Source organism: Hylobates moloch, unplaced genomic scaffold, assembly GCF_009828535.3.
Source record: "Hylobates moloch isolate HMO894 unplaced genomic scaffold, HMol_V3 SCAFFOLD_10, whole genome shotgun sequence".
Lineage (NCBI taxonomy): Eukaryota > Metazoa > Chordata > Mammalia > Primates > Hylobatidae > Hylobates > Hylobates moloch.
Genome location: NW_026652285.1, coordinates 26,829,625 through 26,853,952, shown reverse-complemented (window position 1 = coordinate 26,853,952; position 24,328 = coordinate 26,829,625). Strand labels below are relative to the sequence as shown.

The window sequence follows — 24,328 nt, the reverse complement described above, 5'->3', positions numbered from 1 at the left end:
TAGCATGTATACTACATATTCAAATTTTTAGTATTTCACATCACAGTAACAAAGTTATTAGGAAAACAGGACTACCACAACCAAAGATGTTACAGAGTGCACACAATTCCGACAGGGTGAGCCATGATCAAGGAGTGGTTTTCTTTAGGAAACAATTCTACTAAAAAACAACATGGGGATGGAAGTAATTTAAAATGTTCAAGACATTAAACGCAGGACTGACTCCATATTGCCATTTAATATGCTTTTTATTACAGGATATAAAAACTAACCCCCCATTTATAGAACGTTAAGCTGACACCCGAGACAGTCAAAGCCTCCCATAATTCAATATCCTACACAATTTTCTGGTTGTACCAAAAAATAAACAACCAGCAAATGATTTCATCTCTTAAAAAAAGCATTTACACTTAAAAAATGGGATGAGGTGGGATTCCCTCCTTCTCAAAAATGTTTCTAGAGCTACTAAAAAACTTGCATTTACAAAATAGTTGATAAAAATATTCCTCTGGAGGCTGGGTGCGGTGGCTCATGCCTGTAATCTCAGCACTTTGGGAGGCCGAGGTGGGCAGATCACGAGGTCAGGAGATCGAGACCATCCTGGCTAACGTGGTGAAACACTGTCTCTACTAAAAATACAAAAAATTAGTTGGACGTGGTGGTGGGCGCCTGTAGTCCCAGCTACTCGGGAGGCTGAGGCAGGAGAATGGCATGAACCCGAGAGGCGGAGCTTGCAGTGAGCCGAGATTGTGCCACTGCACTCCAGCCTGGGTGACAGAGTGAGACTCTGTCTCAAAAAAAAAAAAAAAAAAAAAATTCCTCTGGATTGTAAAGAAGGGAGACAGGGACCACTGATAAGACATGGTTTATGGTATTCATCAGACTTGGCTTCTTTATCTCCTGCTTCATCAGAGGCTGGACTCTCCTCAGTTTTTGTTTCCCCCATTTTCTGCAGGTAAATCTTCTTTAGTTTTTTGGTTAGCCACTTCGGCATGTTTTCCCTTTGCTCCCCTTTTCCCTTTTTTTGCACTTTTGTGTCTGAAGATTTATCCTTCGCTGCTGCCTTTTTCGGCTTCACTTCCACTTTTGCAGGAGGTTTAGCTGACAACTGCGCTGATCTCCTCTTGGGCTCTTCCTTGGCAGCCCCTTCGGTGGAGGGGGCTGCCGGCCACGGTGTGCCTACAGCCTTCGCGAAGCTGCGCTGCCTGGCCGCTGCCACTCCTGCCGCCGCTGGAGCTGCTCTCGCTATGTTGGCCAGGCTGGTCTCGAACTCCTGACCTCAGATGATCCACCTGCCTTGGCCTCCCAAAATGCTGGGATTACAGGCGTGAGCCACTGTGCCTGGCCTCGGAGCTGCTCTTATTTTTCTTATATTAAAGAATATATATAACTAATTCTAGCCATGCAGTAAGACATTTAAATGTGTAGTTAAATATTTATGCATAAATAACAAGGGCCATCAGAAAGAAAAGCAGGACTGAAGCTGGCAGCCCACGCATCCACAAAGGCAACAGGCAGAGGAAGCACAGGACCATCTTTCCCTCCCTTGTTTCCCAGTCTAGTCACCTAGACCTAAAAACATACCCTCAGAGGGTGGAGATTTTACAATTAAATATCGTTGTTCTTGGTGCCCTCTCCCCTGGTTCATCAAGTATAATACCACATACTTGACCTCCTGCCCACAGGGGACCTACCACCTCCTGGCCCCTCTCATAGGATCACTGGGCCTACCTGCACTGTGCGGCCAAGCCCTGTCTTTTTCCCAAGCCCTCAAGCCCATGCATGAATGTTCATTCAGATGTGGTAGGGGGCTTGTCGCCCTTACAAGATGGTGGAAAATTCACTTTTTTTTTTTTTAATTGAGGCGGGGTCTCGCTCTGTCACCCAGGCTGGAGTGCAGTGGCGTGATCTCGACTCACTGCAACCTCTGCCTCCCGGGTTCACGCCATTCTCCTGCCTCAGTCTCCCGAGTAGCTGGGACTACAGGCGCCTGCCAGCATGGCAGGCTAATTTCTTTTTGTATTTTTAGTAGAGACAGGGTTTCACCATGTTAGCCAGGATGGTCTCGATCTCCTGACCTTGTGATCTTCCCACCTTGGCCTCCCAAAGTGCTGGGATTACAGGCGTGAGCCACCGCGCCCTGCCTGGATTTTTTTATAATTTAATTTTCTTTTTAAAAATCCCAACCTTTGGATAGCAGGGAGGTGCTGGAGGGATAGGGTCAAGAAGAGTGTGTGAGAGCAGTAATTTCCCAAGACTGCCCTCTGCGAGACTGTATTTCAGAAAATATACTGGTGGGGCTACCTCTCCATTCACGTGTACTGCCCTAGCCTCTCCCCATCCCCCGCTGATGCACTTCCATAGCGGCACGGTTCCATAGTGGCACAGTTCCATAACGGCAGTGGAATGTTGCAGAAGACGCAAGGATTCCTCCACTCCATCTTCAAAGAAAAAGTCACTAATAAATCACATTTGGTAAGTTAGTGAACATTAAACACATTAGTGAGCAAAAGAAAATCTGAATGAACAAGAATTGGTCATCTATCTAACTGAACACAAACGAACGCTGGCAGTTCAGTAATAGGAAGTAAAGAACAGCGCTAACTGCAGAACAGCAGCACCCCCGTCCCAGGAGCAGTGTGACTGGGAAGCAGCCCTGTGTGTGTGTGCTGTGGGGGTTCTAAGCAAAGTGAGCTGCCCATCGGTTTCGATGAGTTTGCTGATGCCGGACAAAAGACACCTGTTCTTTAGCTGCCTGCCCCAGTTATCTCCCGAAGTTCCTTACTGAGAATGAAAAGTGTCTTTCTCTGTGTGGTGACTTCAGTGGGCCAACAAATATTTGAGTCTAAAGCACAAGACTAGGCCGGGCGTGGTGGCTCATGCCTGTAATCCCAACACTTTGGAAGGCCAAGGCAGGCGGATCACGTGAGGTCGGGAGTTGAAGACCAGCCTGACCAACATGGAGAAACCCGTGTCTACAAAAAAAAAAAAAAAAAAAAATTAGCCGGGCATGGTGGCACATGCCTGTAATCCCATCTACTCAGGAGGCTGAGGCAGGAGAATCACTTGAACCCGGGAGGTGGAGGTTATGGTGAGCCGAGATCGCACCATTGCACTCCTGCCTGGGCAGTAAGACCGAAACTCCATCTTAAAAATAAATAAATAAAAAGTAAAGCACAAGACGATTCACAGGCAGAACAGCAGCTACCATTTACAATTTGCTTACTTGATGCCAAATCCTGGGTTGGGCATTTTACAGTCTTATATGATTTAGCCCAGCAATCCATGGAAGCATAGTTTTTAAAATCATCATCTGACAGATAAGGATACAGGGCTCGAAGAACGTAGGTGACCTGCCCAAGTGCCCAAGGCCACACATCCAAAATGACAAGTTATGGTTTTAAACCAGCACTGTTAGGCTCAAAGCCTCTTAACCATTCCTCTGCCCAGCTGTGGGGCATAGGGAGATAAAGGGAGATAAGCCATGGTTGCCATCAAAGAGTCAATAACAATAACATACGGATGGTGAGAATGATGGCAGCTGCTATTTATTGGGCACCAGCTGTGGTCAGGTACAGTGCTAAGCACTTTAATTACACTTTAATTTCACTGTTAAGTCACCAGGACAGAAACTCCCCCACACCAGCTCTGTAATAGGGGTGAGTGTTGGACATAATCAGAGAGTTGACAAGAAGCCAAGACTAGGCTGGGCACAGTGGCTCACGCCTGTAATTCCAGCACTTTGGGAGGCTGAGGTGGGCGGACCACCTGAGGTCAGGAGTTCAAGACCAGCCTGGTCAACATGGCAAAACCCCGTCTCTACTAAAAAATATAAAAATTAGCTGGGGATGTTGATGCGTGCCTGTAATCTCAGTTACTCAGGAGGCTGAGGCAGGGAGAACTGCTTGAACCGAGGAGGCGGAGGTTGCAGTGAGCCGAGATTGGGCCACCGCACACCAGCCTGGGCAACAGAGCGAGACTCTATCTCAAAAAAAAAAGAAGCCAAGACTAGAGATCCTTGCACTGCTGGGCTCCCAAAGTCTGGATTCCAAGCACCTCCAGGTTCCTATTTTAGCATATTTACATAATTTCACATTTTTATGCTTAGATAATTTTTTTTTTGAGACAGAGTCTCAGTCTGTCGCCCAGAGATAATTTTTTTTTTTTTTTTGCTCTGTCACCCAGGTTGGAGTGCAGTGGTGCGATCTCAGCTCACTGCAAGCTCTGCCTCCCGGGTTCACGCCATTCTCCTGCCTCAGCCTCCGGAGTAGCTGGGACTACAGGTGCCCGTCACCACGCCCGGCTAATTTTTTGTATTTTTAGTAGAGACAGGGTTTCACCACGTTAGCCAGGATGGTCTCAATCTCCTGACCTCGTGATCCGCCCGCCTCAGCCTCCCAAAGTGCTGGATTACAGGCGTGAGCCACTGTGCCCGGCGATAATTTTTTTTTATATAACAAAAAAATTTTTATGTACCTCAAATGTGCACATTTTTCTTTTGAGACAGGGTCTTGATCTGTCACCCAGACTGGAGTGCAGTGGTACATTCATAGCTCACTGCAGCCTCAAGCTCTAGGGCTCAAAATATCCTCCTGCCTCAGCCTCCAGAGTAGCTGGCGGTCTACAGGCATGCACCACCATGCCTGGCTACAATTCTTATTATTCCCCAATGCTACCCCAACCATATTTCTAAAAACTCCCAAAGTAAGATTCTATTTTGCCCAGTTTGTCCTCAAGTGAGCAGTTTTGTCTGAGCCCAGAGTTTCTGCTGGGCCAGCCTATGGATGAGCTGTCTCTCCCAGGCTGGTGCCCATCCCTGCCAGTAGCCTGGGAGGGGAAGGGGTGCCCAGGGTCAGGTGGAACAAAACATGACTGCCTAGCGCTGCCTCTGTCTCCATCTCACTGACGGCAAACCATAGCTCAGACGGCCAGCTCTTAAGTGAGACCTGAGTGCCACAGAAAGGTGGACACAAGTCCAACAGCTACTAAATGAATGAAAATTCTGATTCCAATGAAATCTGCCAGAGAAATAAGCATTTTTTAAAGGATGATGAAATAAGGCGATGTCTGATTAGGGCAAACATGATGCAGACGGGAAATGCAGCAGTTCAGAGGAGGGAAGGTCAGGCCACCTGGGGAGAGTCCATGAAAAAGATGGAACATGCCAGACGCTGTGCCTGGTGCTGGGAAAGAGTTGACTAGGCCAGCATCCCTTTCCTCAAAGGGCTCCTAGACTGGGGGGAGGGCCGGACATCTGAATACATCTTGAGGAGACAGTGTGGGACAGCATGGTGGCAGTGGAGCCAGCTGTGGTTCTGCTCTTGGTCGGCTGGAAAAGAGTAGATGTAAGGGATGGCTTAGAAGAAGGGAAGTGGAAGAAAAGTTTTCTGAGCAGAAAAGAGGAAGGAAAGGCCTTCTAGACAGGACACTACAAAGGCAGAGAAGCCCTAAGTAGAGTGAGCACCAGACTCCACAAGTTAAGGGCTCAGTCACACAGGACCACCCCCACGTCAGACCCCAGGTGCAAGGCCAAGCATCACCTATGCAACTGACCAACTGGCTATAAATTGGAGGTCCCCACAACTCCCTCCTCAGGTTTGAACATTTGCTAGAACAGCTCATGGAACCCAGGAAAACAGTTTTCTTACTATTGCTGATTTATTACAAAGGATATTTTAAAGGATACAAATGAACAGCCAGATGAAGAGATACACAGGGTGAGGTCTGGAAGGGTCCTTGTGGAGTTGGGGTGCACCACCCTCCCGGAACATGGATGTGTTCGTCAACCCGAGAGCTCTCCACGTCCTGTCTTTTAAGGATTTTTCTGGAGGCTTTGTCACGTAGGCATGATCAAGCTCCAGCTCCGCTCCCCACCCCAGAGGATGGGGAATGGGGCTGAAAGCACTAAACTTCCAACCATAGTTAGGTATTTTTGGTGACCAATCCCCAAATAAGAAGCCCATCAAGAGTCACCTCATGAGAACAAAGGACGCTCCTATCATGCAGAAAATTCCAAGGGATTTAGGAATCCCTGTGTCAGGAACCAAGGTGAAGGACCAAACGTTAGAACAAAAGATGTGCAATCATAAAAAAGAATGAGATCATGTCTTTTGTAGGAACACAGATGGATCTTGAGGCCATTATCCTCAGCAAACTAAGAAAGGAACAGAAAACCAAACACCACATGTTCTCACTTATAAGTGGGAGCTAAATGATGAGAACTCATAAACACAAAGAAGGGAACAACAGACACTGGGCCCTACCTGAGGGTGAAGGGTGGGAGGAGGGAGAGAGCCGAGAAAACTACTGGGTACTGGCCAGGCACGGTGGCTCATGCCTGTAATCCCAGCACTTTGGGAGGCTGAGGTGGGTGGATCACAAGGTCAGGAGTTCAAGACCAGCCTGGCGAAGATGGTGAAACCCCATCTCTACTAAACATAAAAAATTAGCCAGACGTCCCCGTCTGGGAAGTGAGGAGCGCCTCTGCCCGGCCGCCCCTTCTGGGATGTGAGGAGCGCCTCTGCGCGGCCGCCCCGTCTGGGAAGTGAGGAGCGCCTCTGCCCGGAGCGCCTCTGCCCGGCCGCCCCGTCTGGGAAGTGAGGAGCACCTCTGCCTGGCTGCCCCGTCTGGGAAGTGAGGAGCGCCTCTGCCTGGCCACCCATTGTCTGGGATATGAGGAGCGCCTCTGCCCGGCCGTCCAGTCCGGGAAGTGAGGAGCCCCTCTGCCCGGCCGCCACCCCGTCTAGGAAGTGAGGAGCGTCTCTGCCCGGCAGCCCCGTCTGGCAAGTGAGGAGCACCTCTGCCTGGCCGCCCCGTCTGGGATCTGGGGAGCGCCTCTGCCCGGCCGCCCCGTCTGGGAGGTCTACCACAGAGGCCAGAAGCAATGTGGGGGCTGGATGTGGTGGCTCACGCCTGTAGTCCCAGTACTCTGGGAGGCTGAGGCGGGTTGATCACTTGAGGCTAGGAGTTCGAGACCAGCCTGGCCAACCCGGTGAAACATATGAAAAATACAACTGACAAACCAACCAACCAACCAACCAAGCCACAACTAAACAGGTCTACCCTGGAGTCATACTCTAATTTTTTCTATTTTCCTCCCTTTCTGATCCTTTATCCCACTTTCTTTTTCTTCCTCTTCCTTCTCCTTCTTCTTTGTCAAATAGAGGATTGAGTTATTAGCATTGATCCATACAAAGTCCCTCTCTCATTTATTTTCTTTAATTCCCACCCCCCATTTCTATTCCCCGTCTTCCCATGTGCAACCTTCCTAATATGTTTGATATGCATCTTTTTGTTTGTATGTACTTTTAGAAAATGTTTATTGTTTTGTGTGCAAAAAATAATAATAATAAAAAAAAAGAAAAAAAATATTAGCCAGACGTGGTGGCAGGTGCCTGTAGTCCCAGCTACTCAGGAGGCTGAGGCAGGAGAATTGCATGAACCTGGGAGGCGGAAGTTGCAGTGAGCCAAGATCGTGCCACTGCACTCTAGCTGGGCAACAGAGCGAGACTCCATCTCAAAAAAAAAAAAAAAAAAAAAAGAAAAAAAAACTATCGGGTACTAGGCTTAGTACCTGGGTGATGAAATAATCTGTACAACAAACCCATGTGACACAAGTTTAGCCATATAACAAACATGCACATTGTATCCCCTAACCTAAAATAAAAGTTTAAAAAAAAAAAGGAGGCCGGGCGCGGTGGCTCACGCTTGTAATCCTAGCACTTTGGGAGGCCGAGGCGGGCGGATCACAAGGTCAGGAGATCGAGACCACGGTGAAACCCCGTCTCTACTAAAACTACAAAAAATTAGCCGGGCGTGGTGGCGGGCGCCTGTAGTCCCAGCTACCCGGAGAGGCTGAGGCAGGAGAATGGCGTGAACCCGGGAGGCGGAGCTTGCAGTGAGCCGAGATTGTGCCACTGCACTCCAGCCTGGGCGACAGAGCGAGACTCCATCTCAAAAAAAAAAAAAGAAAAAAACCTGGAGAAAAAGAAAATGATAATTAAAAAAAAAAAAACAATGTCCACACCCAGGGTTTTAGGAGCTTTGTGTTAGGAACTGGGGGCAGAGACCAAATATATATTTCTTCTTATGTTACACTACCCCAGATAGGAAAACAGAAATTACTCTAGATATTTCAAACAAAAAGGGGTTGTATATAGGCAATTAGTGCTTATCATTGGAGGGGCTAGAGGTGGTGAAGGTTGGGGGGAGGGGGTTGCACAACTGGCTTTCAGGCTACTTTACCACAGCTGATTTCCAGAGGACGGAAGAAGTCAGGAAACTTGGGAAACCGCTGCTGAGGTCCTTGCAGCCCCACGGTCCCCAGGCTGGTGACTGGTGGGGGACTATGGAGTCCAGCTGACCACCAGAGCCTGCACGCCTGCTGCTACGGGGGAGGAAAGGATGACTTCTACCTCCTTTCCACATTCCAAAATCCATGTGACTACATTTTATTGGCAGCACCCCGCTGGCAAGGGAGCCTTGATGTGTGCTTCCTGGGCTTCTGGCACCTGCACAGAAAGGGGTGAAATGAGTGTCATGAGCAGCTACCACTCTGCAGCACAACTCCACATCCAGGCATGGTGGGGAGCCCCACTTATACTCAGAGGTGTCCTGGCACCCTACCCACTTTTCGTAGGTGTTTGGGTGTCCGAGGCTTTGCAAAAGAAGAAGGCACGGAGTCTACGGTGGAGTCACATGGTGGAGACCTAGCTAAGTCAGAGGCCTGGAGAGGTGTCATTCTAGCTGGGCAGCAGGTGACACACAATCATGCCCTGAGTTGATTGGAGAAACACCTGGGATTGACCCAGAGTTTGTTCTGGAATGTTTTCACTGGAATGAAAGCTGAGCAGTCCGCAGGCCATATAGTATTGGAGAAAACATAGCCCTCATTGAAAAAGGCTGCCAGAGGAAAGGTGCCCACAGGAAGTTCAGGGGTTTTGTTTGTTTGGGTTTTTTTTCTTTTTCTTTTTCTTTTTTTTCCTTTTGAGATGGAGTTTCACTCTTGTTGCCCAGCCTGGAATGCAATGGCACAATCTCAGCTCACTGCATCCTCTGCCTCTTGCATTCAGGCAATTCTGCCTCGGCCTCCCTAGTAGCTGGAATTACAGGCATGCACCACCATGCCCAGCTAATTTTTGTATTTTTAGTAGAGACAGGGTTTCACCATGTTGGTCAGGCTGGTCTCAAACTCCTGACCTCAGGTGATCCACCCACCCCAGCCTCCCAAAGGGCTGAGATTACAGGTGCGAGCCACTGCGCCTGGCCTATTTTGGGTTTTTGTTTTGTTTTGTTTTGGAGACAGTCTCACTCTGTCACCCAGGCTGGAGTGCAGTAGCATGATCTTGGTTCACTGCTACCTCTGCCTCCTGGGTTCAAATGTTTTTCCTGCCTCAGCCTCCCAAATAGCTGGGATTACAGGCACCCACCACCACACCTGGCTAATTTTTATATTTTTTTGTAAAAACAGAGTTTCACCATGTTAGCCAGGCTGGTCTTGAACTCCTGATCTCAAGTGATCTGCTCACCTTGACCTCCCAAAGTGCTGGGATTAAAGGCATGAGCCACTGTGCCCCACCAGGAAATTCGGTTTCTGAAAATACACATGTGGATCTCTAGCCTTGAACATCCTTGTACGCTGCTTTAAATGGCTGATCCTCGATGCCTCCCTTCCAACTCACACGCTCGCTCCCCTACATCAATCTCCCAGAAAAAGGGACCTCTTTTATTCTTTTTTAAAATTATTATTATACTTTAAGGTCTAGGGTACATGTGCACAACGTGCAGGTTTGTTACATAGGTATACATGTGCCATGTTGGTGTGCTGCACCCGTTAACTCGTCATTTACATTAAGTATATCTCCTAATGCTCTCCCTCCCCCTTCCCCCCACCCCACTGTAGGCCCAGTGTGTGATGTTCCCCACCCTGTGTCCAAGTGTTCTCATTGTTCAGTTCCCACCTACCAGTGAGAACATGTGGTGTTTGGTTTTCTGTCCTTGCGATAGTTTGCTCAGAATGATGGTTTCCAGCTTCATCCACGTCCCTACAAAGGACATGAACTCATCATTTTTTAGGACTGCATAGTATTTTATGGTGTATATGTGCCACATTTTCTCAATCCAGTCTATCATTGATGGATATTTGGGTTGGTTCCAAGTCTTTGCTATTGTGAATAGTGCCGCAATGAACATACGTGTGCATTTGTCTTTATAGCAGCATGATTTATAATCCTTTGGATATATGCCCAGTAATGGGATCGCTGGGTCAAATGGTATTTCTAGTTCTAGATCCTTGAGGAATCACCACACTGTTTTCCACAATGGTTGAACTAGTTTACAGTCCCACCAACAGCATAAAAGCATTCCTATTTCTCCACATCCTCTCCAGCACCTGTTGTTTCCTGACTGTTTAATGATTGACATTGTAACTGGTGTGAGATGGTATCTCATTGTGGTTTTGATTTGCATTTCTCTGATGGCCAGTGATGATGAGCATTTTTTCATGTGTCTGTTGGTTGTATAAATGTCTTCTTTTGAGAAGTGTCTGCTCATATCCTTTGCCCACTTTTTGATGGGGTTGTTTCATTTTTTATCGTAAATTTGTTTAAGTTCTTTGTAGATTCTGGATATTAGCCCTTTGTCAGAAGGGTAGATTGTAAAAATTTTCTCCCATTCTGTAGGTTGCCTGTTCACTCTGATGGTAGTTTCTTTTGCTGTGCAGAAGCTCTTTAGTTTAATTAGATTCCATTTGTCAATTTTGGCTTTTGTTGCCATTGCTTTTGGTGTTTTAGTCATGAAGTCTTTGCCCCTGCCTATGTCCTGAATGGTATTGCCTAGGTTTTCTTCTAGGGTTTTTATGGTTTTAGATCTTATGTTTAAGTCTTTAATCCACCTTGAGTTAATTTTTGTATAAGGTGTAAGGAAGGGGTCCAGTTTCAGTTTTCTGCATATGGCTAGCCAGTTTTCCCAATGCCATTTATTAAATAGGGAATCCTTTCCTCATTGCCTGTTTCAGTCTATCCAATTTCTAGATTTATTTATCATTGTCTTTGTTAGAGACAGGCCTCACTTTGTTGCCCAGGCTGGTTTTGAACTCCTGTCCTCAAGTAATCCTCCCGCCTTGGTCTCCCAAAGTACCGGGATTACAGGCGGGAGCCCCCGCGCCCGGCGAAGCCTGTATTAAGCCCTTTTATGCTCACTCTGCGGTACTGCAGAGAGGGCAGGGAGGAAGCAGAGGTGCCCTGGCATCTTCAGCTGGAGGTGAGCAGGGTGCTGAGGGTGGGAGAGGCCGGGCGCCTGGAGATGGGAGGCAGGACCGCACCTTCACAGGGACACTGCCACCCTACCCAGGAGGTCAGGGCCTCTCGCCCAGCTCTGGCTCTGAGGTCCTGGAGGGAGGGAGATGCTGTTGCGATTCAGAAGATCAGGGGAGGGCCACCCCCATTCGAGAAGAGTGAAAATCCTGAGCCTGAAGCAGAAGTTGAACCGGTTGGAGCCCAGGCTTTAGAGGGTGGCGTTGGGAAGAGGGTCTGGCGCCGCCCTGTAGACTGTTCGGGCTCACGGGGCTGAAGGCTCCGAAGACCGCGACCTGCGAACCATGGGGAGGTTCCACGCGGATGAAGGCTACAGCCCCCGCCGGGGCCCCCACACTAACCCTGGACTTCTCCACCGGCTTACGACATGAGAGCTCAATAAGCTCCTTATTTAACGCACGGTTGTATCAGGTCCCTGTGGGAGCCACTGACCCTATAGCCTAATAAAGGAGCAGGTGCACGCATTGGATTGGTGAGCTACCGCCACAGCAACGCGTCCTAATCAACCATCCCAAATGGCGGCTGATACAAGGTTCTCGCAGGCCTGTGCTTGAGCTTGAACGCTGGGCCGGCCGCTGGGCTCTGTGGCTCTCTGCAGGCCTGCGGATCGGCCAGGGGCTCCGCTCCTTCTGGGCCGAGGCTGAAGAAGCAGCGGTTGCACCAGAGAAGGCCTTCTGGGTGAAGGTGGAAGTGCACGGGGCCCGCGGAACGGCCTAAGGCGTCTTCAGGCGTGGGTTAGGAACTGGCAAGCTTTCGTTTGTGCTTCATTCCATGGCCAGAGCAAGCCACGTGGGCAAGCCCAAAGTCAGGGGCTGGGAAAGTACCCTCCACCCACAACGAAACCATGGCAAGCGGTGAGTGCATGTAGGGCTGAGGAATTGGGGCCAATAGTCTATCTATCCCGTGAGGAGATCTGTTTTGGGGGTTGCAGATCTTCACTGCCCTCGGCCTGGGCGTCCTGTGCTCCTTTGGCCTCTCTGGGTAGGAAAGTGTCCCTCTTATCTCTGCAAAGGTCAGAGTCCCAGTGCCTGCTTTCAAATATAAAACCAGCTCTTGGGGGTATGACCCCGAACTGTATGAGGGCCGCCCTTTCGGTAATTCTCTCTCCAGGAGTGAGAACCTCCCTTTCTCAATTTTAGGTTAGATGAGTCTGAGTGACATAGAGACAACTATTCTCTTGGTGTTAAACTCATTTTAAACAAAGTAGAAAGTAAGGGATTTAGTAAGGAAATCCTTTCACCTTGGCAAAAGCATAGTCTATCTGGTCACAACTGGCACAGCATGATCCTTGGTGGCTTGGCACAAGCATTCCCTATTCCCCATCAAGCACATAATGTCCCTCAGTAATTCCACTGCATTTTTGTGCAGCTGCTGTGTGCTGGAGCTGTGGGGAACCCCTCGGGAATCTCTTGTCTGCTTTTTAGGAGCCCCTATCTCCAGGTCTTCTCTTACTTCCCAAGCCACCCCACTTCTTTGAAAGGTCTGCAGGCTTGTCTACCTCTTCTCAGCTTGCTCTGCATGCCTTGGGGAAGCTGCATAAGGCATGGATCATGAAGGAGCGGGGCGGAGGAGAGGGAAATGCATGTTTCCACAAATGGACCATGAGCCCACCAGGCAGGTTCCAGATGGGGAAAAAAAAACCCTTACATTATCATGTGACTTGCACAAGAAAAAAGGTACCTGCAAAGGGTCAAGGGACCAGAGACGAGAACTTCAGAGGTATTCTGGAGGAGGCGACTTTTGATGTGAGCTTTCTAGGTGAGTAAAGGGCATTGTAGATGAAGGGACTGGCTGGTAAGTGGCCAGCAGATAGAAATACAGGCTGAGCTCAGGAGAGGATGCACCCAGAGGTGGGGAGGAAGGTAGGAAGTAAAAAAGGAGGCTGGGCGTGGTGGCTCACGCCTGTAATCCTAGCACTTTGAGTGTCCGAGGCAGGCAGATCACTTGAGGTCAGGAGTTTGAGACCAGCCTGGCCAACATGGTGAAACCCCATCTCTACTAAAACTACAAAAATTAGCTGGGTGTGGTGGTGTGTGCCTGTAGTCCCAGCTACTCAGGAGGCTAAGGTATGATAACTGCTTGAAGCCGGGAGGCAGAGCTTGCAGTGAGTGAAGATCATGCCACTGCACTCCAGCCTGGGTGACAGAGTGAGATCCTGTCTCAAAAAAAAAAAAGGAAGTGAAAAAGGAAAGGGAGAAGGCCAGAATGGAAGGGGAGCTGAAGACAGACTGAGCAAGGCAGAGTTGCAGGCCAGCGCAGGAAGGGCTCAAAACATTTGCAAGGACAGTTCACATCCCACTGGTATGTCAGCTTAGATTTAAAGCACTACCCAGAGTTATTCAAAGCAAGACAGGAGAACTGCAGGCATCAGAATGCCCTGAGGACAGGTCCAAAATGCAGAATCCTAAGCCCCACACTAACCCTAAGGAGTCACTCTACGATGAGGTCCAAGAATTTGGGCTTGATCCCACTTCTCCTGTCCCCTGCCCTCACCACTGAGGACCTAAAGCATAATAAAAGGGGAGAACCTCTGCCCTAAATAATCCCTTTTGGCAGTTACTTTCTGTTTTCAAACTTCAAATCTGTCCTCCGGGACTAACCTAGGAGATGAGGGGTAAGGGAATTAACATTTATGGAAAATGGAGGAACCCACATAGGCACCTGTGTTAACTTAATATTCCTTACCAAGCAGTGGGTGCTGCCATTTATCTCCATTGTATGGATGAGAAAACAGGCTTAAAAAGAGGTTAATTGACCAGGCGTGGTGACTCACGCCTGTAATCCCAGCACTTTGGGAGGCCGAGGCGGGTGGACCACGAGGTCAGGGGATCGAGACCATCCTGGCTAACACAGTGAAACCCCATCTCTACTAAAAATACAAAGAAAAAAAAAATTAGCCAGGCATGCTGGTGGGCGCCTGTAGTCCAAGCTACTCAGGAGGCTGAGGCAGGAGAATGGCGTGAACCCGGGAGGCGGAGCTTGCAGTGAGCCGAGATCACGCCACTACATTCCAGCCTGGGTGACAGAGCGAGACTCCATCTCAAAAAAAAAGAATTAGCTGGGCATGGTGGCCCACGTCTGTAGTCTCAGCTACTCGGGAGGCTGAAGCAGGAGAATTGCTTGAACCCGGGAGGCAGAGGTTGCAGTGAGCCAAGATCATGCCACTGCACTCCAGCCTGGTGACAGAGCGAGACTTCGTCTCTAAAAAAAGAAAAAAAAAAAAAAAAAAGAAGTTAAGTAACTTGGGGGGGCGGCCACAGCCACAGAACTAGTAAGTGCTAGAAGTAGGATTCTCACCTAGTTCTTTCTGATTCTAGTTGGAGAGGCAGCTTTGTTCAGTGGGTTTTAGAGCCAGGGCTGCTTAGGTTTGAATCTCACCTCTACCCCATATTATTTGCTGGGACTTCCTTAAAACAGTGTGGGGCTCAGGGCAACCTAATGAGTATGGGGCTAAGACAGCTGCCACCGAGTCAGCATTTTTCACAGGCCCCTCGAGGTAGCACTGAAGACAGAAATTTCTAAATTGAATTTTATCGATGTTCAGGAAAGAGAAGTAAGTCACAACGCCCCTTGGCCTTCAGCCCCAAGCAGAGAGCCCAGAGTGTGTGACCTCAGGCAAGTACCAAAACCTCTCTGAGCCTCAGTTCCTCATCTGTAAATTGGGGCAAATGTCAGTTGATGTGAGGATTAAATATGATATCCTGGCTGGGCACAATGGCTCACACCTGTAATCCCATAACTTTGGGAGGCTGAGGCTGCTGGATTGCTTGAGGCCAGGAGTTCGAAACCAGCCTGGCCAACATGGTGAAACCCCATTTCTACCAAAGATACAAAAATTAGCCAGGCATGGTGGTGCATGCCTGTAGTCCCAGCTACTTGGGAGGCTGAGGCACAAGAATGGCTTCAACCCAGGAGGCAGAGGTTGCAGTGAGCTGAGATTGCGCCAATGCACTGCAGCCTGGATGACAGAGTGAGACTCTGTCCCAAAACAAAAAGCAAAGCAAAGCAAAGAAAGGAGAAAAGGAAAAGGAAAAGCTGATATCCTTTTTTTTTTTTTTTTTGAGACGGAGTCTCGCTCTGTCGCCCAGGCTGAAGTGCAATGGCACGATCTCGGCTCACTGCAAGCTCCGCCTCCTGGGTTCACGCCATTCTCCTGCCTCAGCCTCCCGAGTAGCTGGGACTACAGGCGCCCGCCGCCACTCCTGGCTAATTTTTTGCATTTTTAGTAGAGAGGGGGTTTCACCGTGATAGCCAGGGTGGTCTCGATCTCCTGACCTCGTGATCCACCTGCCTCGGCCTCCCAAAGTGCTGGGATTACAGGTGTGAGCCACTGAGCCCAACCGAAAAAGCTGGTATCCTTAATGCAGGTTCTGGCCTGTAGTAAGTGCTCAAAGATGAACAGCTGTTACTAGTCTAGTTCTGGCTAATTTTCACCCTGCCAATTGGGCAGGTCCTTGCCTTCCACTGCTCTTCTGAGCACTTGAATGAGAGCCTTTCTTGTCTGAACCCCAGATATACCCTTACTTGGCATCTGATTGAAATCATAAAACTAGCGTTAATGCACCCTCCTCTCTGGACACTGGAATCACTGGTGTGCTCTTCAGTTCTGTTGTAGGAGGCTGTTTCTTTCCACTCTCTTTTAAAAAATGGATTAAAAAGTGTTATTATAGGCCGGGCGCGGTGGCTCACGCTTGTAATCCCAGCACTTTGGGAGGCCGAGGCGGGCGGATCACGAGGTCAGGAGATCGAGACCACGGTGAAACCCTGTCTCTACTAAAAATACAAAAAAGTTAGCCGGGCGTAGTGGAGGGCGCCTGTAGTCCCAGCTACTCGGAGGGGCTGAGGCAGGAGAATGGCGTGAACCCGGGAGGCGGAGCTTGCTGTGAGCCGAGATCGCACCACTGCACTCCAGCCTGGGCGACAGAGTGAGACTCCGTCTCAAAAAAAAAAAAAAAAAAAAAAAAAAGTGTTGTTATACACAGGGTTTACAATTCAATAAAATGAAGCGAAATAGGGAAGAAACATAATGAACCACAGCAGTTTTTTGTCCCTACTTTTCCCACCCTTCTGGGGAGCTGGATTTCAATGGAATCTTCTGGTGCTTCTCCCCACATCTCTTGCATGTCTCATTGTTTAAATTTTATTATTATTATTATTATTATTATTATTTTGAGACACAGTCTCGCTCTGTCACACAGGCTGGAGTGCAGTGGTGCCATCTCGGCTCACTGCAACCTCTGCCTCCTGGGTTCAAGCAATTCTCCGGCCTCAAGTGATCCTCCCGCCTTGGCCTCCCAAAGTACTGGGATTACAGGTGTGGGCCATGGCACCTGGCCTATTTTGTTTTCTTACCATACTGTTACTTGGCTGGAGCACCCGCTTACCAATGGCCTGCCCCTCCCAGTGAATACTCTATTACTCTCGGCTAATTAGTTAATGAGGTCTTAGTGGGCCTGGGCTACTATTCAAATTATTGGGTCTAAGCCCTTAGGGTCCTGGCCCTGTAGCTGGCTAAGGGAAGGGCAACTTTGGGGCTTTGGGCTGTCTAGAAGGGTGGGCCTGAGGGCCTCAGGCCACTAGAATTGTGGATTGGGATTGGATCCCAGGGTTTTGGAGCCAGAGAAGCTGAACTTGGCCTGCTGAGCTGCACAAGGGTAGTCTTGACAGAGCCTGACCTCAAGACCAGGCCTGTTTCTGGGAGTGACCCTAGATGCAGAGTCACTGCAGCACACAACTGCCTTTTCCTGTCACCCTCTGGCCAGAATGTGGAACTGGTCTCCGGAGGAGGGCCCTGAGAATCCCTGGGTAGCTGGGAGCAGACTGTGGTGAAGGGTGAGGCAGTCAGATGGGCCTGTAGTCAGGACTGAGGGCTCTTCTGGTCATCTGCAGCACCTGGCCTGTTACTGGGTCTGCAAGAACCATCCTCCACACACGCGTGCTTCTTCCTGAGGGGTCTGACTTAGGGAGGTTGGCTCTGGGTCCTGACTCCCTGTGTCCTGTTTGCCCTCTGCTATCCCCAGAGGCCAGAGATCCAATCAGAGCACCTTCCACCATTTAGGGCCAGCCTGCCTGTCTGCTTTCCAAACCTCATGCTGCACCAGCGCTGTCCAGGAAACCTTTCCTGCCACACTGGCCTTAATGTTCCCCTGCACCCCCTGTTCCCGGCCCCCAGCAAAAGGGTCTTCTCAGACCACCCCTGGAATCCTAGCTCTGAGGTGATGGCACTGTTGATGAAAAAGCCAGACTCTGTTAAATATTTGAAGAGGTTTATTCTGAGCCAAATGTGAGGGCCATGACCCATGACGTAGTCCTGGGAGGTCCTGAGAACATGTGCCCAAGGTGATTGGGTTACAGCTTTTTATCCAAGTTACAGGCAGAAGTTACAGGCAAAGACATAAATTAATACATGTAAGGTATACATTGGTGGGGGCAGGGTAAGGTGGATTAAACGATTTCCTTCCTGATTGGCAATTGGTTGGAAGAGTTAAACTTTGCCTGAAGAGTTGAAGTCGGCAGAAAAAAATGCTTGGGGTTAAGATAAGGTGGGTTGCGGAAGCCAAGGTTCATGTTATGTAGATGAAGCCTTCAAGAGAATAGATGGTAAATGTCTCTAAGGTGTCAGACTCTTAGTTAAATCTCTCCTAGATCAGGAAAAGGCCTAGAAAGGGAAGAGAATCGCTGCAGGATATAAATTTTCCCCACAAGAGATGGCTTTGCAGGGCCATTCCAAAATATGTCAAAGAAATACACTTGGGGGTAAAATACTTTGATTTCCTTTAGGGCCTGTTATCTCTCATGTGATGTTAAACCAGAGTCAGGCTGGAGTTGGTATCTTAATGGCTGAGAATCTGTTCTGTCAGTCTTAGGATTCTGCTTTAATGTTAATGCTGGTCAGTTGTGTCCAAGCTCCAAAAGGGAGAGGCTAGGATGAGGCATGGCCCACGCCCCACTTGCTGTCATCGCCTGAACTCAGTTTTTAGGTTTTTTCGAAATCCATTTGACCAAGAGGTGCCCATTGAGGAAGTTGGGGGGCTTAGAATTTTATTTTTGGTTTACAGCACTCACTCAGGAATCGGGTTTTCCTGGGGCTGGGGTTGGCTTCCTTCTGGAAGAAGGGGTGGTGGAGTCAGGCCACTTATCAGCCCTGGGACTTCAGGAACTTCCTTGACCTGGGTCAGCTGCCATTTCCTTATCTGTCAGGTGGAGATAATAAAACAGCACTCCTAGGGTGCTTAGGAGGACTATAAATTAGGCAATATATGTAAAGAGAATCGAGCCCATTTAACTTTTCTTGGTTTTGTTAACTTCTTTGTGCGGTGATTGTTTGAGAGCTGAGACAGCCATCACCTTTCCCTGCGTTCCCCTGATGCTCAGCCAGGTGTTCGCTAGAGATTTGTTTACATGTGAATGTGCCTGCCTAGCCCAGGTCTGTCCAAGTTGCTGGGGTGGGACCAAGCCAGCCAGCAGCCCCCTCAGGCTCAGGCTGTAAGTCGCCACCCCACCCGACCCCACCCACTCCCAGGAAGAAGCCGGCAGCCTTGAGGGATTTAACCACTCATTGACTTGATTTAGGCAATGGCATTCTTGATCTGTAGGTTTAGGTGGCCACATCCACTGGGATGACAGATACCAAGTACAACATATCAGGTACAGGTACATATCAGGCCCTGTGACAGGCGTTTACACATTCTCCAACTGAGAGGTCTGTGCATGCCTACCTGGTTAGTGGCAAATTGCGATGAGACCTCATGGTCGTCCCGATTAGACAAGTCCCTGTCTGTGCTGCTCAAGCCAGACCCTCAAAGCCCGAATGAGAAGCAGAAGTGCAGCAAGGGAGCCCTTTCCTTTTGAAGCCATTCCAGTTGTACTTTTTACTGATGAGCTGGCAGACATTGGACTGGGACAGGAGGGGTGGGGGCAGGGTGTTGCAGGTCCTGCTACCTTCAGCTGCAGCCTCCCCCTCGAACCCACAGCTCCATATCTGAATCAGCCTGTCGTTCCCTGCCAACAGGTTTTGATCCTACAGGGCCCTGGCTTTCTGGGCAGCATTTGATGTGAAGTGCCCTTACCACCCACTCCTTGGGGTGGACCCACCCCCGGCACCCAGGACTCCTTGCCTCCCAAGTACTGAGCCCCCTGGACTTTCCTTCCTGGTTTCATTCCTTCAAATCCATTCTCAGTTTTTATTTTTGTGTTCTTCAAAGGCCTTTTGGCTGCGGTACGAGTAAGAGAGGCTGACCTCCTACTGCTTGCTGGGAATGGACTCTGGCTGGTGAGGAGTTGCCTGCTCATTCATCTGGCTGCCATCTGTCTCGAGGTGTCATGTGATTCTCTGAGGGAGCAGCTGAGTGAGTGGAGATGCTCTCAGTGGTGGAGAATGGACTGGACCCCCAGGCTGCCACGCCAGTAGGTGGGCAAGGGAGGATCAAGGGTGGGGAAGGGCTGCAGGAGACAGTCATTTCGTCGGCTTGGCTCACTTCGAAATGAATGGGCACTGTCCTGCAAGAGAGGCCAGGCTGATAAAAAGTTACAACACAAGCAGGCTCCAAGGAGACCCTGTCCTTTTTTTTTTTTTTGAGAAAGAGTCACGCTGTGTCGCCTAGGCTGGAGTGCAGTGGCGTGATCTCGGCTCACTGCAAGCTGCACCTCCTGGGTTCACGCCATTCTCCTGCCTCAGCCTCCCAAGTAGCTGGGACTACAGGCGCCCGCCACCACGCTCGGCTAATTTTTTGTATTTTTAGTAAAGACAGGGTTTCACCGTGTTAGCCAGGATGGTCTCAATCTCCTAACCTCGTGATCCACCCGCCTCAGCCTCCTAAAGTGCTGGGATTACAGGCATGAGCCACCGCATCTGGCCTTACGTATACTTTAAACAAAAGTGAGATAAATAATATTTAAAGATATAGGTCAAATTTCATTGATAGATTCTCCAATATTATTTTGACATACTATATTTGAATTTTTGGATACTTCTTAAAATATATGCTATTGTTTCTATCTAAGTGGTACCTAGAAGTTTCTGTTATACAGTATTTATTCCTTTTTTTTTTTTTTTTTTGAGACAGAGTCTCGCTCTGTCGCCCAGGCTGAAGTGCACTGGCATGATCTCGGCTCACTGCAAGCTATGCCTCCCAGGTTCATGCCATTCTCCTGCCTCAGCTTCCCGAGTAGCTGGGACTACAGGCGCCCGCCACCATGCCAAGCTAATTTTTTGTATTTTTAGTACAGACGGGGTTTCACCGTGTTTGCCAGGATGGTCTCAATCTGCTGACCTCGTGATCCGCCCACCTCGGCCTCCCAAAGTTCTGGGATTACAGGTGTGAGCCACCGCACTCATCCTATTCTTTTTTTTTGTTTTTGAGATGGAGTTTCATTCTTGTTGCCCAGGCTGGAGTGCAATGGCGCAATCTCAGTTCACCACAACCTCCACCTCCCGGGTTAAAGCGATTCTCCTGCCTCAGCCTCCCAAGCAGCTGGGACTACAGGTATGTGATTTTTTGTATTTTTAGTAGAGATGGGGTTTCTCCATGTTGGTCAGGCTGGTCTCGAACTCCCAACCACAGGTGATCCACCCGCCTCAGCCTCATAAAAGTGCTGGGATTACAAGCGTGAGCCACCGTGCCTGGCCAATAAAGGTATTTATTACAGCAGAATTTAACTTTGAGAAACTTTGTTGGTACTCCTGCTTCTATCCACTGTTTCTGGGACTGCTGCCCTTGGAGAAAGCAGACAACCCAGCTACCCATAGGGGTCTCTGCTAAGGAGCTCTGTCAAATTACAGGAAGATTCCTTACTGCAGAATCCAGGTACCACAAATGGCTGCTATTCCACTGTGGAATGCAGCTGTAATTCTGCCCCTGAGAAGATGGAGAAATGAGTATGGTGGCTTCTTTGCTCCTGATGCTCTAATTAGAACAGTCAGGTAGCATACCTAGAGTCTAAAGACACAAACAAGATCAGAATTTCTAACTAAGATCACTCTCCCTTCAGTCTCAGTGAAGAGCACATCTAACTAGTCAAGTCTGGAAGTCACAATTCAGGTGCCACCCTGCTAGGTGAGGGAAATGCAAGGACACTCACTCTGCAAGGACTTCTGTCTGCAAGGAGGGTTGTGGTCTGGGGCAGCATCCAAGGTAAGGGATCGGATTATTGTCTCACACACAAATTGGGTCCCACTCAGGTCTTCTTCTGCTTCCTCCACAGAAGCAATGTTCTCAGCCTTCCTCTTTACTGACACCATAGAATCTGAAAGACACACGAACCTTGTCTGCACTTGGTGTTTAAAGTGCTGAGGAACATTCACCAGTCATTACCCATGCTAAAACTAAACCAAGGAATAGCCGCTATCTGTGCCATGTGAAGGTGAGGAGACTTCAAAACATGAGATGCTACAGAAAGAAAGCGCATTTACATGCTAAAGTAGGGTCAGTAGGGGATAGCCGTAAAATAGGGTATGATATGGAAAGGGAGGATGAAAATACTTTACAAATGTTTAATCCCTTACCAAGACGTGCTTTAAATCCTGCCCCTTCATTCTCTTCCTCTATCTGCCCCAAGCCTGGCTTCTCTATTAAAGGACTGTCATGTGGCAGAGGAGACATGCAGGGAGTCATATCCGGAGAATGATGACAGGAGAACCATCAATCAAGAGAAAGCATCATATCATCAACAGTCAGTGTCCAGAAGTAGCAGTTCGTGGGCTTCTTGCCTCCTGCAGGGCTTAGATAAACCAAGATATGCTTTGAGGTCTGTTACAAAAAACTTCTCCACACCAAAATGTACGCAAAATATCTCAGATCTATCAGTGCAGGAAGAATCACAGTTACTTAGCTTGGAAAGCTGTGGCCAAGACACAAAACCATGAACATAAAGGAACAAAAGGACACAAATGTCCAGAGAAAAAAAGAGAAGACGATTCCTTTATGGTGGAAAAACTTTGCAAGAACTTGTATTATTGCTTTTTTTTTTTTTTTTTGAGATGGAGTCTCGCTCTGTTGCCCAGGCTAGAGTGCGGTGGCACAATCTCAGCTCACTGCAACCTCCGCCTCCCAGGTTCAAGCAATTCTCTGCCTCAGCCTCCTGTGTAGCTGGGATTACAGGCACCTGCTACCATGCCCAGCTAATTTTTGTATTTTTAGTAAAGATGGGGTTTCACCATCTTGGCCAGGCTGGTCTTGAACTTCTGAGCTTGTGATCCACCCCCTGCGGCCTCCCAAAGTGCTGGGATTATAGGCGTGAGCAACTGTGCCCGGCCTCTCTTTTTTTTTTTTTTTTGAGATGGGGTTTCACTCTGTCGTCCAGGCTGGAGAACAGTGGCGTGATCTTGGCTCAATGCAACCGCTGTCTCGTGGGCTCAAGGGATCCTCCTTCAGTCTCCCCAGTAGATGGGACCACAGGTGCAGGCCACCATGCTCAGCTGATTTTTTTTTTTTTTTTTTTTTTGAGACGGAGTTTTGCTCGTTGCCCATGCTGGAGTGCAATGATGCGATCTCAGCTCACCACAACCTCCACCTTCCGGGTTCAAGCAATTCTCCTGCCTCAGCGTCCCAAGTAGCTAGGATTACAGGCACCTGCCACCATGCCCAGCTAATTTTTGTATTTTTAGTAGAGATGGGGTTTCATGATCTTGGCCAGGCTGGTCTTGAACTTCTGACCTTGTGATTCACCTGCCTCAGCCTCCCAAAGTGCTGGGATTACAGGTGTGAGCCACCGCGCCCAGCCTTTTGTTTTGTTTTGTTTTTTTGAGGTGGAGTTTCACTCTGTCGTCCGGGCTAGAGAGCACTGGCGCGATCTTGGCTCACTGCAACTTCCACCACCTGGCCTCAAGGGATCCTCCTACTTCAGTCTCCCCATTAGCTGGGACCATGGGTGCAGGCCACCACGCCCAGCTAATCCAAAGCGGATCACCTGAGGTCAGGAGTTCGAGACCAGCCTGGCCAACATGGTGAAAACGCCGTTTCTACTAAAAATACAAAAATTAGGCCAGGCGTGGTGGCTCACGCCTGTAATTCCAGCACTTTGGGAGGCCAAGGTGGGCGGATCACCTGAGGTCAGGAGTTCGAGACCAGCCTGACATGGAGAAACCCCGTCTCTACTAAAAATACAAAAAAAATTAGCCAGGCGTGGTGGTGCATGTCTGTAATCCCAACGACTCGGGAGGCTGAGGCGGGAGAATTGCTTGAAACTGGGAGGTGGAGGTTGTAGTGAGCCGAGATCGTGCCACTGCACTCCAGCCTGGGCAACAAGAGCAAAACTCCATCTCAAAAAAAAAAAAAAAAAAAAAAGCGTTCAATGGGTAACTACATCTGAGGTGATGGATGTGTTAATTAGCTTGATTGTGGTAATCATTTCACAACGTATACATATTTCAAAACATCACATTTTATACCTTAAATACAAATTTTTAAAAATCAGAAACTAAAAACAAAAAAAAGCATTCCATGTCCACAAAGTGGCTGTGATCTCTGCCTTGAACATAAGAATGTATGGGCTACAGAGAACAGAGTGAGGTAGGCTGCACACAGTGGCTCATGCCTGTAATCCCAGCACTCTGGGAGGCTGAGACAGGCAGATCACTTGAGGTAAGGAGTTTGAGACCAGCCTGGCCAACATGGCGAAACCCTGTCTCTACTAAAAACTACAGAATAAATTACCTGGGTGTGGTGGTGCACACCTGTAATCCCAGCTACTTGGGAGGCTGAGGCATGAGATTCGCTTGAACCCCAGAGGTGGAGGTTGCAGTGAGCCGAGATTACACCACTGCACTCCAGCCTAAGTGATAGCGTGAGACTGTGTCTCAAAGAAAAAAAAAAAAAGGAGAGAACACAGTGAGGGAAAGAGGTGAAAAATGTGAACCAGAAAACATAGTTCTAGACCAGGCATGATGGTGCACACCCATAGTCCCAGCTACTTGGGAGGCTGAGGCAGCAGGATTACTTAAGCCCAGGAGTTCAAGCCTGGCCTGGGTAACATAGCAAGACCCGGTCTCTCTAGAAAAAAAAAAAAAAAAAAAAAAA

At 48.8% G+C, this 24,328-nt stretch overlaps 1 protein-coding gene across 4 annotated transcripts in view; it reads right to left on the bottom strand.

Annotated features, from left to right (window-relative positions):
* Window positions 1-24,328, bottom strand: part of LOC116474907 (next to BRCA1 gene 1 protein-like) — a 51,257-nt gene that overhangs the window by 17,617 nt on the left and 9,312 nt on the right. The window contains exons 4-7 of one of the 4 annotated variants that reach the window (XM_058446021.1): window positions 21,817-22,031; window positions 21,393-21,557; window positions 8,245-8,510; window positions 2,206-2,458 (exon numbers count right to left, since the gene is read on the bottom strand). In XM_058446021.1, the coding sequence (XP_058302004.1) occupies window positions 2,456-2,458; window positions 8,245-8,510; window positions 21,393-21,557; window positions 21,817-21,925 (543 nt within the window). In that variant the 5' untranslated portion in view covers window positions 21,926-22,031 and the 3' untranslated portion in view covers window positions 2,206-2,455. Of the gene's footprint in view, window positions 1-2,205; window positions 2,459-4,716; window positions 5,330-8,244; window positions 8,511-21,392; window positions 21,558-21,816; window positions 22,032-24,328 lie in introns of those variants that run through there. The other 3 variants (XM_058446019.1, XM_058446020.1, XM_058446022.1) reach the window with 3 other exon arrangements.